This window comes from Parasteatoda tepidariorum, chromosome 4, assembly GCF_982258835.1.
Source record: "Parasteatoda tepidariorum strain Cologne lab strain chromosome 4, Ptep-v5.0, whole genome shotgun sequence".
Classification (NCBI taxonomy): domain Eukaryota; kingdom Metazoa; phylum Arthropoda; class Arachnida; order Araneae; family Theridiidae; genus Parasteatoda; species Parasteatoda tepidariorum.
The window spans coordinates 94,128,697-94,144,888 of NC_141758.1; the positions used below are offsets into that span (position 1 = coordinate 94,128,697).

The 16,192-nt window shown below is 28.4% G+C and overlaps 2 protein-coding genes across 4 annotated transcripts in view; one reads left to right on the top strand and one right to left on the bottom strand.

Moving 5' to 3' along the window:
- LOC107436587 (terminal nucleotidyltransferase 4B) overlaps positions 1 to 3,542 on the top strand; it is a 23,533-nt gene extending 19,991 nt beyond the window's left edge. For both annotated transcript variants that reach the window (XM_071182767.2, XM_043048712.3), the window contains exons 10-12: positions 1,122 to 1,161; positions 2,009 to 2,046; positions 3,430 to 3,542. In XM_071182767.2, coding sequence (XP_071038868.1) covers positions 1,122 to 1,161; positions 2,009 to 2,046; positions 3,430 to 3,433 — 82 coding nt within the window. In that variant the 3' untranslated portion in view covers positions 3,434 to 3,542. The remainder of the gene's footprint in view (positions 1 to 1,121; positions 1,162 to 2,008; positions 2,047 to 3,429) is intronic.
- Positions 3,543 to 4,813: 1,271 nt separating this feature from the next.
- LOC107436588 (pyruvate dehydrogenase phosphatase regulatory subunit, mitochondrial) overlaps positions 4,814 to 16,192 on the bottom strand; it is a 28,237-nt gene continuing 16,858 nt past the window's right edge. Inside the window, exons 10-18 of one of the 2 annotated variants that reach the window (XM_016048352.5) lie at positions 15,313 to 15,437; positions 15,002 to 15,194; positions 12,828 to 12,986; positions 12,064 to 12,200; positions 11,253 to 11,401; positions 9,676 to 9,874; positions 8,229 to 8,318; positions 7,959 to 8,138; positions 4,814 to 5,419 (exon numbers count right to left, since the gene is read on the bottom strand). In XM_016048352.5, the coding sequence (XP_015903838.1) occupies positions 4,985 to 5,419; positions 7,959 to 8,138; positions 8,229 to 8,318; positions 9,676 to 9,874; positions 11,253 to 11,401; positions 12,064 to 12,200; positions 12,828 to 12,986; positions 15,002 to 15,194; positions 15,313 to 15,437 (1,667 nt within the window). In that variant the 3' untranslated portion in view covers positions 4,814 to 4,984. The remainder of the gene's footprint in view (positions 5,420 to 7,958; positions 8,139 to 8,228; positions 8,319 to 9,675; positions 9,875 to 11,252; positions 11,402 to 12,063; positions 12,201 to 12,827; positions 12,987 to 15,001; positions 15,195 to 15,312; positions 15,438 to 16,192) is intronic. The other variant, XM_016048353.5, reaches the window with a different exon arrangement.

Genomic DNA, 16,192 nt, shown 5'->3' on the forward strand with positions numbered 1-16,192 from the left:
ATTTAAGACCGCACATTTGTAGAATTATTTTTTTATATCTTGATTTGTGACGATTTTTATTGCCCATTGGTTTTGTCGATCTCACTTCAACGGTCTCAGGTTTCTACATAGTTTTTAAAATTTCGATTTCATTTTTAATTTAATATTATTACAATCCGCAGATTTCTAATCGCACTTTTGAATAATCAATTAATGACCCGGCTTTAGTAGTGACAATTTCATATCAAATCCACAATTTTTTTCGGAATTTTACATTTTTGAGCACTTTGAAAATTACTGTGATTCTTAACGATAATAATCCTTTTATGTGAGATGTAAAAAATATGCAATTTTTTAGTGCTGTAGTGAAACTCTGAATTTCATTTCCATGTTATCCAATTTTTTTTCATATTGTAGCGTAAATCAGATTAAAATTAAACAAAAATCGAAGTCTGGTCCAAAAGAAGCAGAAGGTAGCGGAAAATGGAGAATCCTCATCCCTGCTTTTCTTTTCTTTTTTTTTATCAAGTCAAAAATTTCAAAAAAAAAGAAAAGAGAAAAAGATTTATTTTTTTGAAAAGAGAAAAGTTTTGTTTATTTTTATAATTAAAAAGTGTCCGGAAAAAAAAGACTGTTCCTGTAAATGGACATCTTAATATTGGACTTTGCACTGAATTTTTTTCAAAAAAATTTGTATGAATTCAGGAAGATATTCTTTAATGCTTTGTTTTCATTCAATGTATGTAAACAAATATATGTCTATTAGTTTCTTCTTTGCCCCATGATTGCATTTATATTTATTAAATTTATAAAATTACGTAGAAATTAGATCTATTTATAAAATAAAATGTGTGTGTGTGTATCTTCCATTAGTTCTCTTTATTGCTATTTACCTGTGTTTCTTCATGTAATAGGTTTATTTTATTCTTATAATATGTTTTTTTTTGTTCATAGATAAGTCTAAATAGAAAAAATGAAAATAAAATATATATCACTGGTTACGAAATTCATTGAAGTTTGCTAAAATTAGTCAGAAAAAAAATCAGGGAATTATTTTTATCTGAGTGTTTATGGCTACCCAGCTGAATAAAAGTTTTTTTTTCTTCCTAAATTAGATTTTAATTTCCTTTAATATTTTTTAGTGAACTAGATACTACACCTATAAGCAAAAAAGAAAAAAAGGTAAGAAAATTTTATTATTACTTTTATAAGTTTTTGTTATTTTTTTTTTTTTTTTTTAAGTTTTTAAAATCAGCTATAGTTATTGTTTGCATATTTCTATCCATTAAGCATAGACCTATTTAGAACAGATCACATTAACAAAAACTTTTGAAAATTCCTCGATTAATTTAATTGGGAATTTACTAAATTTCTTGCAAATGTTGTCTGTTCTATGTTTATAAAAAATACACTAAGTTCATGTACATTAATGAGATCATTAATAAAATAATCAAATTTCAACACTGATTTATTGCATAACAGATTCAAGATTCATAGAATCCAATTTGGCTACTATTATTTGTAAATATTTTTCTTTTGCATGCTTAGATTTTTGGGAAGCCTATCATACCATCAAAATCAATACATTGTTAGTTAATATATCTTCTGCCATACCATATTTTTTCACAGTATGGAAGCCTATTTTCGAATTACACTAACAGGTGTAGACAACATCGCTTAAAATAATTATGTGTTTTAATTTATTTAATACTTTTTTTAAGTCAAATGAAATTACTAGTGTTTTTAATATCCTATATTTTATTGCCTAATTTTGTTTATGTTTTATATTTTTCCACTTATTTGTAATGTTTAGAGATTCTATTTTTTTATATTGTATTGTGCACTAAATACAATGTACTACTGTTGCATCGAAATTAGTAATAACTTTTTTAATATTACACATGAGTTAAATCCTTTGATTTTGTCTTTTTCTAACATCATCACAAAGTTTCTATCTAAATTGTGCATTGGGATTTTTGCATTTCTTGTTACATTGTTTTAATGCTGAGTTTATATTTATTTTTTTCAGAGGAAAAAAAGTCAAAATTCTGCATTAGACTTTTTTAGGTAAGATTTTAGTGAAAATTTTTAAGCTTATTTACAAAAACTGGAGTTATAATAAAACATTGCATCTGTTTTCCATTTAAATTTTCAGTTGCTACTATGATGTTAATTTTTTTTAAATATGTAAGTTTAGTTGACATAATGGTCCCCCTTTTTAACCACTTAACTGTCAACTTTGAATTCAGTTTTGAATGAAACAGGGTTGCTTTCTCATGAATTGAATTGGTTTTACACCATGCTATTCAATGGGGAAACTGTACTCGGAAGAAATAATGCTAATGTATCTTTGAAGAACTTTGTAATTTCACTAGTTTCAGGAAATATTTTTTCTAATGGTAGCAAAAGTAATGCATTAGTATTTTAATCAATTAGAATTAAAAGAATTTTGTCTACCACTATATATAAATAATTAAAACAGATATATAAAAGGCATTTTGGAAGAATATCTACTTCTAATAAAAGTATTTATACATATTTTAAAGATTTCTGCCAAAGTTTACTACTGCTGAATAAGTACATTTTATGAAAATCTCAAATGTTGTTGGATATGTTCATATAAAATTGCCCAAATATTGCATCAGTATTTGGGCAATACAAAAAAGATTAAAAGCTAAATTAATTGATGTACTTATTCATCAGTAGTAATAAGAAACCTGCATAATTTTATTTCATTAAGATAATATATATGTGTCGTAAATAGTTTAAAAATTGATTTATTTGAATTTTGTTATTAAAGTAATGTGATTAGAAAAGTAAATAGAAATATATTTTTCAATTTAATAAACAATGTTTTAAAAACTCTTTTTTTTTCAATCATGAAAATGACACGGGAGGAGATATGATCCTTAAACCTAAATCTCCTCCCCATTATTGACAACTTTTAAGTTTTCTTTCGTTGAAATTTCTGATCAGAATTTTTGTCTTGAAATTATATTAAAATATCCTTCGCAAAAGGCAAAAATCCTTATTCTCAATGATGGCCTGATTATAAAATTATGGCATTAACCTTTAAATCTGTGAACCAAAATTTAACAAATTTATCATTCACTAATTTTTATTTTATTGTCTGTAAATCTCTTTCTTAACATATATTTATGAACTTTAAATTTATTGATATATTATGCTACTAAATTGTTGTATAAAATAAAAAACCAGTGTGGTTACTTAGTAAAAATTAGTACTGTGGCAAATTTAGTATGTTTTACTTTGTCATGGTTGGAGTTATTTAAATAGAAATTAAATTATTATTGTTTTATTTTAAAACAAAGATGTAACTTTTACACAATTACTGGAACAAAATTTGATCACTGGTCTTAATTTATAGAGTATAATTTCTTTTATTCTCAGTTTCAAATTGATTTTAATTTATAATAACTTTTATTTCAGGTAACATCACTATGAAATAGACTCTGCTTTTATTGGGCTATGCTGTAAATTATTTTGTTGTAAATAATAAAATATTTGTATGTGCTTTAAATTAAAAAAAAATTCTTGTTCTATGTTTTGATGCAACATTTGTTAATTCTTTTTTGATGTTTTGAATAAAATACTTAGTTATTACAAATGAATATTTGTAATAATCACCACTTACACTCTTTAATTATAAAAGAAATAGTTTTAAATTGTAAGTATACTACTTATTTGTAATTATTTTAAAAATGTTAATTAATGTAATTAAATGTATAAACAACAAATGAAGTACAGTAGGGAACCGATTATCCGGAACAATCGGGACCATCTCTATTCCGGATAATTGATTTTCCCCATTTTCTGAATCTCTACAGAAAGCAGTTTTTTTTATTGTCAAACCCAACTAAAAAAATATATATTTAGAAATAATCTTAAAAAGAAGAAGAAAAAACGGTAAAGTAATGCACTAATTATTATTTCTAAAATGATGGTAAGGTAAACATCTTTTAAAAAAGAAAGAAAAATCCTAAGAGGAAAAAAACATTTTTTTTTAAGAAAATGGCAGGAAAATTTATTGAATTTCGTTCCGGTTTTCTGATTTCCGGATAAGAGGTTCTGTACTGTAATAGACTCCTAACATTATACTTTATGTGCGATTGAGATATGACAAAAAGCTCATAGAGCACTAATGGAGTATTCAAACTGGAATTTTGATACCATAGTGCATTCAAAGTCCGACTTCAAATAGAAATTTTCAGGGCTCCCACTAGTCAGGGAGAACAGGAAAAACCTGGAATTGTCAGGGAATTTTATTTTAACTCTATAAAGCAAGGAATAGTCAGGGACAGTTGCAATTTTTTTACCAAAAACCTGAAAAATTGCTATATTTTTACCGGGAGAATAACCAGTCTCAGAATTGTCAGTAACAGTAAACAATTATTGGGATTCGAGTTAAATAAATTTTACATCAATTACTATTATTTTATAAAATTCCACTTTTTAGTGAAACTTTTTCAGGTTTCCATTCTCTTTTTTGCTCACAAAATCCAATATTTGACATTACAAATTAAAAAAATCAAAGTTTTCTGAAGAAAAATTGCATGATATAGATAAAACATGGTATGGATTTTCATTGCAATTTACCTAATATACCTGGAATAGTCAGGGAATTTTTTCCTGAAATTGAGTGGGAGCCCTGAATTTTGAAAAACCTGAAAGAATTAGGTAAGTGATGTTTTGGTCATGCAAACAAAATAAAAAATCAGTAGAATTTATATATATATTTTAACGGGAAAAAAAACTTAAAGAGTTTCAACTGTTTTCAAGGATATATACTGTTTTGTAAAAGAAATGGCTCAAGTTGTCAATATTGATAAATTAAAATTTACTATGTTACAATATATTTTGAACTAATATTATCACAGGAAAGCTTTATGAAAATATTGTTATTAAAAATAAGTTTTAAAAACTGACCAGTTAAACTTTTAAAATATTTACACACGCTATTGTCCTCTGCAGTAAAATCCTAAGGCTAGCCATCTAAAGTGGATTGGGAAATTGTGTCTATCCTTGCTTTTGGCATATACTTTGTACTTGTTCCATTCATACTAACAATAGGTATTTGGGGAGCATGCAGACTAGCTTTAGCTGGATACTTCTTCCCAGCAATTTCAATTTCAAAATGAGCATTATTGGAAAAGAATTCTGGCGAGACAACTTGCGGTTCTCCAGTCTTTTCATCGTAGTTGTGAACAAATCCTAAACAAATGACTCGTTCTGAAGTAAAGCCGTATCCAGAGGAGGTTGTTTTCCCCACGTACTGGCCATTTCTGTAGATAGGTTCTCTGCCCCAACTCCATATGTCTGCTTCGTGATTGTGTTTCTCAAGTTGGAAGTGTGCCAAACGTCTCGTTAAGCCCTGCTCCAATTGTTGTTGCAATGCAGCTTTACCAAGAAAGTGATTTTTCTGCAACAAAGTACAATGTACCATAATTAGGAAATGTATATATTCTGCAAGTAAGGGAATTAACTGGAATTTAGCTGTAACTACCATTATGAAATTTTTAACGAAGATTTGTCCTTTTTATTACCTAAAATTATGCACATTGCACTATTTCAAATAAATTTGAAATGATGTTTGTAATCCACATTTTTGGGATATGCAGTTGTTCCAATATTTCACATACAAATACGAGGAGTGATAAAAGATGTAAGGAACTTGAAACTTTACTAAAGAACTTGGGGTAGCAAATTGTGAGAATCGTGAAAAAACTCAAGATACTACAACAGGGCGGGTAGCCAGAGTTTTCAACAAAAAATAAGTACTCTTAAAGCACCCAAAAAAATATTTTGTAATCACTTTCCAAAAAAAAATCATAATTAGGATGTGTGCAGTAACTAAAATTATTTTTTCAATCGTTTAAAGTTCGTAATTTATGAACACAAAGTCAATAAAATTCAAAAAAATTATCAAAAACTTCACAGAATCATTATAAAATAACTAGTTTCTGTGTAGAGAAAATTGTGAAAATCATGCATTTTTTTGTAATTTAGAATGACAATCGACACGGCAAAGAAATTTTGTTTTTAATGATAGAAAATTAAACACTTTTTACAAATCCTCAGTAAAAAAAATGCACCTTTAAGGGCTTTTAAAAAATGTAAATAAATAAAAAGCCTTTAAGCACTTTTTGAAAACATTACACACCCTGTACAAATGTCCTAACAAAAAGATTAATTTGACTAATAATTACATCTTTGAAGTGGCATCTACTGACATTCTTACAGTCTACAATGACATAAAAACTATTAATGGCCATGCTCAAAGATGACAACTGTGCTTTTGATATCTGCCGAAGATATTAAACGCACATAAACCCCTTTTGATATTACACTATTAAATTCTCCAGTGTGTTTTATTTAAATAGGACAAACCTAAACTGATCTTCACCTTTCATCTCCTATAGACCCCGAGCTTGCTTGCAATTTTTGCAACTTTTCCTTCTCTTAATGTGACCTGCTAACACATATTCTATGATAAGATGCCCCATGTTCTTTGACAGCCCGGAAGTTTTATTTAGCTGGTTCTATCTCATGTTAGATTACTCCAATTAACAATTCCCATGATTTTAGTTCTTTTAACTATAAGAGGCAATTCTCCTAGAGGCTTTTCCCTTCGTCTGGTATCAATTAATTTAAAGTTTAATTTTAATTGTATTAATGAAAAGTTTGTTCTTAAAACTTTAAAGAGCTCTCATTTTCTTAAAGAGCTCACAACTTTAAACTTTAAGTTCTCTTAAACGAACATTTTTATGCAATTTACTTTTATCTGGAAACATATATGGAACCAAATTAGTTTTCAATGTGCAAAGTGGGCATGAGTTTCTTCCAACTCTCTAAAGTTTAGCAGAAATTAAATTTTTAAACTTAATTATTATTTTATTCTCTTTAATTATGATTTATATATATTAGTTGGATTTTCACTGAATACTTTAAAAAAAAATACTTTAAATAAATATATAATTTAAACATTTACAAAATAGTTTCTGATGCTTTTTTATTTATTTTTTCAGATTTTTTATATTTTCAGGTTTTTTGTTCCTCTCATGCCTGACATAGCATATTCTTGATCTTGAGTAGTTCTCAATGAATAGCGTTAAAATTTTACTTTAATGCATTCTTTATTCGATGGGCCACTATTTTGTTTAAAAAAGACCTATACACACAAGCTGTTAAATATTAAAGAAATTACTGAGTATGGTGTTTTTATCCTACAGTAGGGGACCGATTATCCAGAACGATCGGGACCACCGCTATTCCGGATAACTGATTTTTCCGGTTTTCTGAATCGCTACAAAAAGCCTTTTTTTTTTTATTGTTAAACCCAACTAAAAAAGAAAATATTTGGAAATAATCTTAAAAAGAAGAAAAAACGATGAAGTAATACACTAATGATTATATCCAAAATGATGGTAAGGTAAACATCTTTCAAAAAAGAAAGAAAAATCCTAAAATCTTATGAGGGAAAAAAAAATTTTTAATGGCGGGAAAATTTATCGAATATTGCTCCGGTTTTTTGGTTTTCCGGATAACGGGTTCTGTACTGCATTTTAAATCAAAAAATGTAGAATAATGAAAATAAATTTTTTTTTGTGGGAATTATTAATTCATTTAAAAAATAAGCCATTTTTTAAGGATCATCATAGTAATGTTTTTCCTAAATATCTTCACAATTTCAAGTTTTCTATAAGCTATGGTTTACTTTATTATTGGATCCTAAAATGTTATTTTTTGCTCAGAATTAAGTAAACTTAATTTTAGAAAATAAAAAAGGCAAAAATATTCATAATACTTTTTAATGAATTTAATTCAGCACTTCCACCCTTCATAATTATTCAAGCATATTAAATGAGCATGTTAACAGCATTTGAAATATAGTAAATTTATTGTTAAATAAATTAACACAATTATTGCAGTTAAAGAAGGATTTTTAAATTCATACTTACTTGCATTTTGACTTTGAAGCCTCTTCCAACTTCAAAAGGTGTAGTATGGCTGTCAAGTTCTTCTGCCCAAAATGGTATAAACTTTTCAATTCTGAGGAAACGTAAGGCATAGTATCCAACATTTCGAACACCATAGTCTTTTCCAACATTTAGAAGATTAGTGTAAACATGAAGGGCATACTATAAAAAATACGAAATCATATAAATTGTTAGAAAGATTTTAACTATCAAAATGATGAATAATACTGTGATAAAAAAAATTAAATTTACCTCTGATGGTATATAAAGTGAATAACCTGGCTCTCCAGTATTATTGAAGCCCATTACAAGCACTTCACTGGCATATCCAACATTTATTTTCTAAAATAAACAAATTATAAACCATTTTATAATGATCAACCCCCAGAAGAAGTTGGTATTTTTTTCTTGGCACTCTGCACTTTTACATGGTTTTGAAAATCCTGATATTTTTAATATGTATTAATATGACACTTGATTCAATGTTCGCTTTTATTTGTACCGATTTCATCGCAAATCTAACTTTTTTTTTTCATTCTGTCAATAGTTATTGCTAGGTTTTTCCATGGGGCTTCAAAAATCCTGATATTTTTAACCTAGTATTACAACGAATTTCGAGTCGGGCATTATAATCTTTACTTTTGACGTGGTTTATTTGTGCAGATTTGATCGTCAATCAATGTTATTTTTCAATCTTTCTTTTTCAGTCGCTATATTTATTTTGACTTATTTATTTATTTTTTTATCTTGATAGTACTTTTATATATTATACAAAACTCAAAATTTGAATGTGGATTTTTAAACTGTTTGCTGCTTTAGAGCTTTGTTTCGAACTTTTTGTAACTTAACCGTTTTAAGATTTAACATTCCTAAAATCTCTTTCCTAAGGTTAAAAATATACTAAACATTATCCCAACTGAATGCTGTATCTTATTTTGAGATAGGATGTGTTTTGCTTTATTTTAAATCATTTTAGACTCTATATAATTTGTTTAATAAAAATATTTAATTTGCATTTATGTTGCTCAGTAAAATATTCATTTGTTGTTTTTTTCTTTTTTTTACTTTCCTTAAACTAAAATGAGTTTTTTTCTTCGTGAAATAGGGTTGCCACTCGACAGGTAGAATAGGGAAAATCCAGAAAATACAGGGAATTAAAAAAAAATCACCTAAAATAACAGGGAATTTTGAGTTTTTCTGTACAAACTGGGAAACTATAGGGAATTTTGTTTCTTATTTTCGTCTTTTAAAAATGGTGATCACTCAAAGCATAACCTATGAGATATTTAAGAATATTTCAGCTATACTAAACTATTTTATTTACTATAGCATTATTTGCGTATGTTCAGCTGTTCCTTTTTTTTTCTCTAAGTTTTTCCAGCAATTAAAACTAGTATAGTTAGTCCAATATCACAAGAGTACAGTAATTGTGTTTCCTCTTAATATATTGTGTATCATTTGTCCAGGGAAAACACAGGGAATTTTTTTTCCAGATTTGAGTGGCAATCCCGTGAAATCTTCTTTCTCATACCTTTAGTATCTTTACCGAATTTGGTGCCATTTCCATTGTCAGGTTTCACAAACGCTTTCTAACAGACTCTGTTTCATTGTTTACTACATTTTGTATGATAAGTTAAGCAGATAAATGTGCATTTGAACTTAAATTAATCTATATATTACTTTGAAATGAAATGTTTACCTTGCATGTAAATCCTGGAACATCCATTTCAGTTCTTGTCAACTCAGACATGAGTTCTTTAGATTTTGGCCCAACCACATTAAGCACTGTATACATGGATGTGACATCACTCATGGATATGGATCCATCTTTTGGCATGTGTCTTCTCATCCATTCACCAATACGAGTTTGCTGGGCAGTGGGTGACACCATGAAATAACTAATTAAAACAGAATTAAATCATTACTAACAGTATTAAACAATATCAAGCTTTTTTTAGAAGAAGAACCGGCTCATTTTCTGTTCCCATTGCATTTATTTTCTTAACCCTTTGGGAACTCCACGTTATTAATTTATAGTGTAGAATACTATTCATTAAAATCAATGTTATCTCAAGAAAAAAAAAGTAATTAATTTCCAGGTTTTTTTGCAAGATTTTCGAAGATCTGACTAAAAAAAATTTTTTATGTTAAAAAAATAATTTAATAAATGTTATATATAGTATTTTAATAAATGTATGGTATATAACAGGGGTGGCCAAGCTCCTTGATAGTCGAGGCATTTTTCAAAATTTGAAATTTTCCGCAAGCCGCAATTAAATACGTATTTGAAAGGTATTAAATTTTTTTACATAGATTATATTTATTGAAAACATATAAGTAAAAGTACAAAATATGTGTATTGAATTTAAATATTAAAAATTAAGCACATTTATTTTACTTCTCTTGATAATTCTTTAAAATTTGATGAATAATTGGTGACAACACTTCTCATTAATCCCTTGAGATGCTGGTTAGTTAATACTGATCGGTGTTTGGATTTCACGAATTTTAAAGTGGAATGAAATTATTCACATAAGTACGTTGTTCCGAATATTGAAATAATTCGACAAGCAGCCTTTTTTAATTCAACAATTAAACAACGTTTCACTTAGTTTTTCATATTTGTTCTCAGTAATTTAAAAGACATTTTGAAACACATACGGAAAGATAATAATTTTTTTAAAATAAAATAGCACAAAAATGAAAAGGGAACTCGAGTACATTTATCGAGAGCCACAAATAATCCTTCAAAGAGTCGCATGTGGCTCGCGAGCCGCAGGATGGCCACCCCTGGTATATAATAATAAGTATTATTTTAATAATAAAACTAAGCTATATATTAGTAAACTTTTTACAATAAACAAAAGCAAAATATGTTATAATGACTTATAACTTCAAACTTCACAGGCTACTATGAACGCTAAGATTCATTATTTTCCATGTTTATTGTAAGATTATGCTAAAAATGCATTTTTAAAGAAAGATAATAACTGAAAAATGTATTTCAAGACCCGGCTCATTTTCTGTTCCCCCTGGAAACCCTGAGTCATTAATTTACATCATCATATTCCATCCTTCAAAATCCTGCTTTATTTAGGAAAGACAGGGCAAGTCCCATGTCCATACGTCCATTCACCGGACACTTTTTAACTATTAAAATAAACAGAGTTCTTGTTCCCTTATCAAATTAATTTTTTTTTATTATTTGTAATTTGTTGAAAAAAAGTATGCAGGTATAAGAATCGTTAGTTTTCTACTATAGTATAATAAACTTACCAATTGTGTGCTCTCCTCAGTAAAAGGCAATCATTCTCATAACATCCCTGATCATTTTGCATCCCAGATGAAACAAGACTTCCAACTGGTACATCAATATCATTGGAACAAAGCAGTTGTAATAAATCTACAATTTCAGTCCCACCTGACTGTAACACAAAATATTTATCAATCAAGTATATTTTGTTTTTAGACTCATAGCGTGTCATCACAGTGGTTGGAAGAACTACACTATTCTATAGCCATTTTTTTTTTAAATGCAAGAGCTACATTCATTGCTTAACTACTTTTAGGAGATGGATTCTGCTGATTTAATTTACACTCGTACTCAAAATTTTTTTAAAAAGCTTTATAAAGAAAATTTATTAATTTATTTTGGCAAATTTTTTTCTTTCAGCCTTCAACTTATATCTTTTTTTGACAGTGAGTATTTATTTCAAGAAAAACTAAAAAATTATAAAATATTTGTGATTTTGTTACGTGTGAATGACGGGAAAAAAACAATATAAAGTACATTGGGAACATTCTCATTGGATGCACTGATCGATTTACCTCAATGAAATTTAAAAAAATCAGTTACGTTTTAACCGCATTTATTTCCTCAGAGTAGTTGTAAGGAATCTCTAAAAATTAGTGAACAAATAAGGAATCGTTAACTCACTTCACTATTTTAATCTAAAAGTAGTGCATTACACAACAAATTACGAAAAAAATTAGTAACTGCAGTAGTTTTATTACTCGAAGTAGTGCATTAGTTCCGACCACTGATCCATCATAAAATAAAAATGTGGGCTGGAATCAATAAACTTACTTTCAAATGGAATTTAGTAAAAGAAGACATATCAATGATTCCTACTCGTTCTCTGCAGGCGTAATATTCTTCGCGAACCTTTTCAAACCAGGATGGCTTACCAAATTCTATCTTGGGTGGGTCCATGCATTCTTCTTCTGAAATGAAATAAAAATAATGTTGATGATTATAATATATTCTTTTGTTTAATTGTAATTAAAACAAAAAATAATGAGAATAATATACATGAAAGTGATATGTGAATAATTTTTAGTGGTTGTACATTTGTAAGGCAACACATTATGTGCAGTTGAGAAGCAAAAATTAAAATAAAATCAATAAATTGAGAAAAATGATGCAATATATATTCTTGTTTATATATCCTTACAGAAAAAACCTGTCTATTAATAAGACAAATTTAAAACAATTTTTTTATAGAATCAAGAGGGAAAACTAGATTCTTCAAAATTTTAACAGCAGATTTTAATTTAAGACAAAATTTAAAGATTTGTCCGGTTGAAAAAGAAAAAGCGTATGAGTTTAACTTTTTTTCAGAAAAAAAAAATTCTTTACATTTTCAAGTTATGAAAAAAACATGCAAGTGAGTAGGATTTTTAATTTTCGAAAATTAAATGCAGAACAAATATACAGTAAACCATCCCTAATCAAATATGACAGATTATCTCTGTCGTGGTTTATCTATCATGTGCTAGGACAAAATGCTGTATGCAATTAATACTTATCATAACAATATTAAAAAATCAAAGATTAAATAAATCACTTACTTGGCTTTTCAGGGTCATAATATAAAACTCTTTCAAAACCCATCCTCTCACCAAATACTGCTCCTGCTTCTTTTTGCATTGTGAAGAGGGGAGAACAACGAGATTTTCGAGCTGTCTTGAATTCACATAACAACGGATGGCGAATAGAGTAGTTATAACCTAAATAATAAAAATATAAATGTATAAATCAACAAAACTAATTGCGCAAAGTTTAAAATACTATCATATATTAAAATCGAAATTACAAATTTCATTTTATAAAGATAAAAAACTATAACAGGTGTAATTTTCAATCGAAATGCAATTTTCTTTCTATTTTGATTATCATAATAATTATTAAATATTTCTATTTAAACTAAGAAAGGGAAACCAGTTTTGATTATTTTATTGTTTTGTTTAACACTATTTCTCTTTTAACTGTTAGTTTTCTAATGAATAATTGAAGTTTATCCTATAGCAGAGAGATTCTTAACCTATCACTGTGCTATAGGATAAGCTTCAATTATACACAAATAAGATGTAGAAAATTGCAAAAATATTTTAAAGCTGTTTTGGCTATCATGGGATAGTTGGATAATCACGGGATAATATATATAAACATAATTTTATTTAATTTAAACTTTACTCTTAATAAAAAAAAGCATTATAATTTTACTATATCATTTCTAAAATTTGGTGGCACACAAACGTGTTGCAGCACAGTGGTTGATAATCACTGCTATAGCACATTTACTAATACTTAAAGTTTTAGATAAAACTTACTTCTTTTTATACCTAAATTTGCTTAAAGAGATGGCTTTGTTAGTCAAGAAAAAATTAGACATTTAGTTGGAACAAAAGAAATTTAGAAATCACTAGTAAAAGGGGAAAAGAAAATTATTATTAATTTGTATTATAATTATTTCTTAGTTAATAGGTAGTCAATATTTCCCTAAAATGAGAGCCTGTATTATTTTTAGGAACGAAATTCTATAAGGTGTTTCTTTCGTTATTTTGATTTTAAAAAAATAACATATCACATATCATACATGTTTTCCGAAGTTTTTTCTTATTGCTCTCATTTTTGTCACAGTTGAAAAGTACTTGCATCTTTTATTTCAAGAAGGAAAATAAATTAAAACAAATTTGACAAACACACAATTTTGACTTCATAACAGGGTAACAATTTTAGAAATTAAATTCTCGTTGGTAAAACAAACAATATAGTAAAAGCATTTTTTCACAAAATAATATTATAATTTTAATCATTCTAAAGTTCGCGTTGCAGCAGAATTTTCACGACAATCAAATAAATATATGTCAGACCATTGTACTTTGAACCTATTCATTGTTACTCTCATTTTTTAAATGAGTTATTTTCCAGGTTTGTTGTCATATTTTTCTACGTTTTAGAAAAAAATTGCCTTATTTCCTGACATTTCCCAGTTTTTTATTTCCGAAATCGAATTCCCTGACAATTTTAGTTTTTCCAGACCCAATGAAAAAACTGTTTTAACCAAAATAATAATTACCAAATAGCTTTTAATTTTTTTAATTACCTGTTGTTACTAACAATTTTAAAATTGGTTATTCTCGAGGTTTACCGCTATACTTTTCTAGGTCTAGTGGTTACTGTACTGGACTATTGGGCCAGTGGTTGTGGGTTCGAATCCCACCTTAGGCATGGATTTAACTTCCTCACTGTGTGTATTCTATGCCCTTTCTCCAGTGTGATTTTATATTTTTAATTTTATAACCGTCATTGAATGAAACCCAATTTTGGGTTTACGACTACTAATGTTCAACTTCGTAGCCTTGTAATTTTTAACCCAGTCCAGAAGACAAGGAAACTCCTGGATCAATATCCCCAGAGGTATGATTTGTTATGGGAACATGGAGGACTTTGTGACTCGACAGATTTAAGATGTATCAATCACCATTTACTACACGGGAGGGCCTCGACCAGAGGGGATCGAACCCACATCCTCTTGGATATGGGATGTGGGCCCAACTAGGCCATACCCGCCTCTTCTGTGTGAATATAACCCACCCAATAAACGGGTTTGTGGCTGCATGATGTGGGCGACGCTACTCCACTGCCGTGGCTCAGCCACAGGTGCCCACTGGGTAACGATAAGAGAGCAGCAATTATGAGGCCAATACGAAAGTGCCTGCTATTAAAAAAAAATTATTACCAACAGCTTCTTGAACTCGATCACTTAAAAACTTCAGATTGTTGTGAAAATCAATGAATCTTCTGATATCGAATGGCAGTAAATATGCTTTTGGTTGTCCAGTGGTGATCCAATCAGCCAACTCTTTGCCAATCCCTCCAGCTCCTTGTACTGCATTAACATTCATGCCAACCGCAACATATAAATTATCAACCTGTTCACATTAGAAAACAATTTGAATAACTTAAAATCCAATTGAGCAAATCATTTGGCTTCAATAGAAACAAAGAATTACTGCATTTTTTTAAAAAGAATAAAAAATTTTTAATTACTTCTGACGTTTCACCAAGAACCCAATGACCATCAGGTGAAAAAGTGTCTGGTCCAGTTACGTAACGATGAATATCTACTTGATTCAAAATAGGCACTCGGAAAAGTGCCTGTTCATACACAGGTTCTGAAACAAAAACAAACAAATATTATTTACTTGAATTGTAAGTGCATATTTTGAAAAACAATTCATTTGAAACAAATGATCATTAAATTAATTAATATTTTCCAGTACAAAGTTGGCTCATTATGAACGATACTGAGAACACAATGGCTACTATTGACATTTGATATAATGAGCTGCGTTTCCATATGAAAATGAGCATTGTTACATGAGGTTGCTTTAAATTGTGAGTATATAAAATACTAGTAAATATTTACTCTCACAACTTAAATACTATATTTATTTTGACAAAAAGGTTAAGTTTTCTACCCATTCCCTTCAAAATTTTTAATTTCTGTTCTAAGCATATAGCATAACGCTAGTTAAGAGCAGCAATTTTTATTAAAAAACAAATATCAAGAAAACTGAAAAGTTTAATTTAAAAGATTGAGATGGGTTGATTCGGAAGAGTCTGATTTTCTTGCAATTAATAAAAAGAATTGGAGATCAAAGATAAATCGGAAGTTGTTAGGGAGAAATCTTCAGAGGAAGGCATTGTCCATATTGGGCTGCCTAGCCAATATGATGATGCATAGTCGATTTTTGGGTTTAAAGCTATCGATGTTCAATTCCATAGTTTTGCAATTTTAAACTCAAACCAGAAGACAAGGGAACTCCTGGATTAAGCATTTTATTTTATTTTATAATAGTATCATTTTATTTTATAATAATGAATACCAACCCATTTTTGGGTTTGTGACTAGGAATGTTCATCTCTG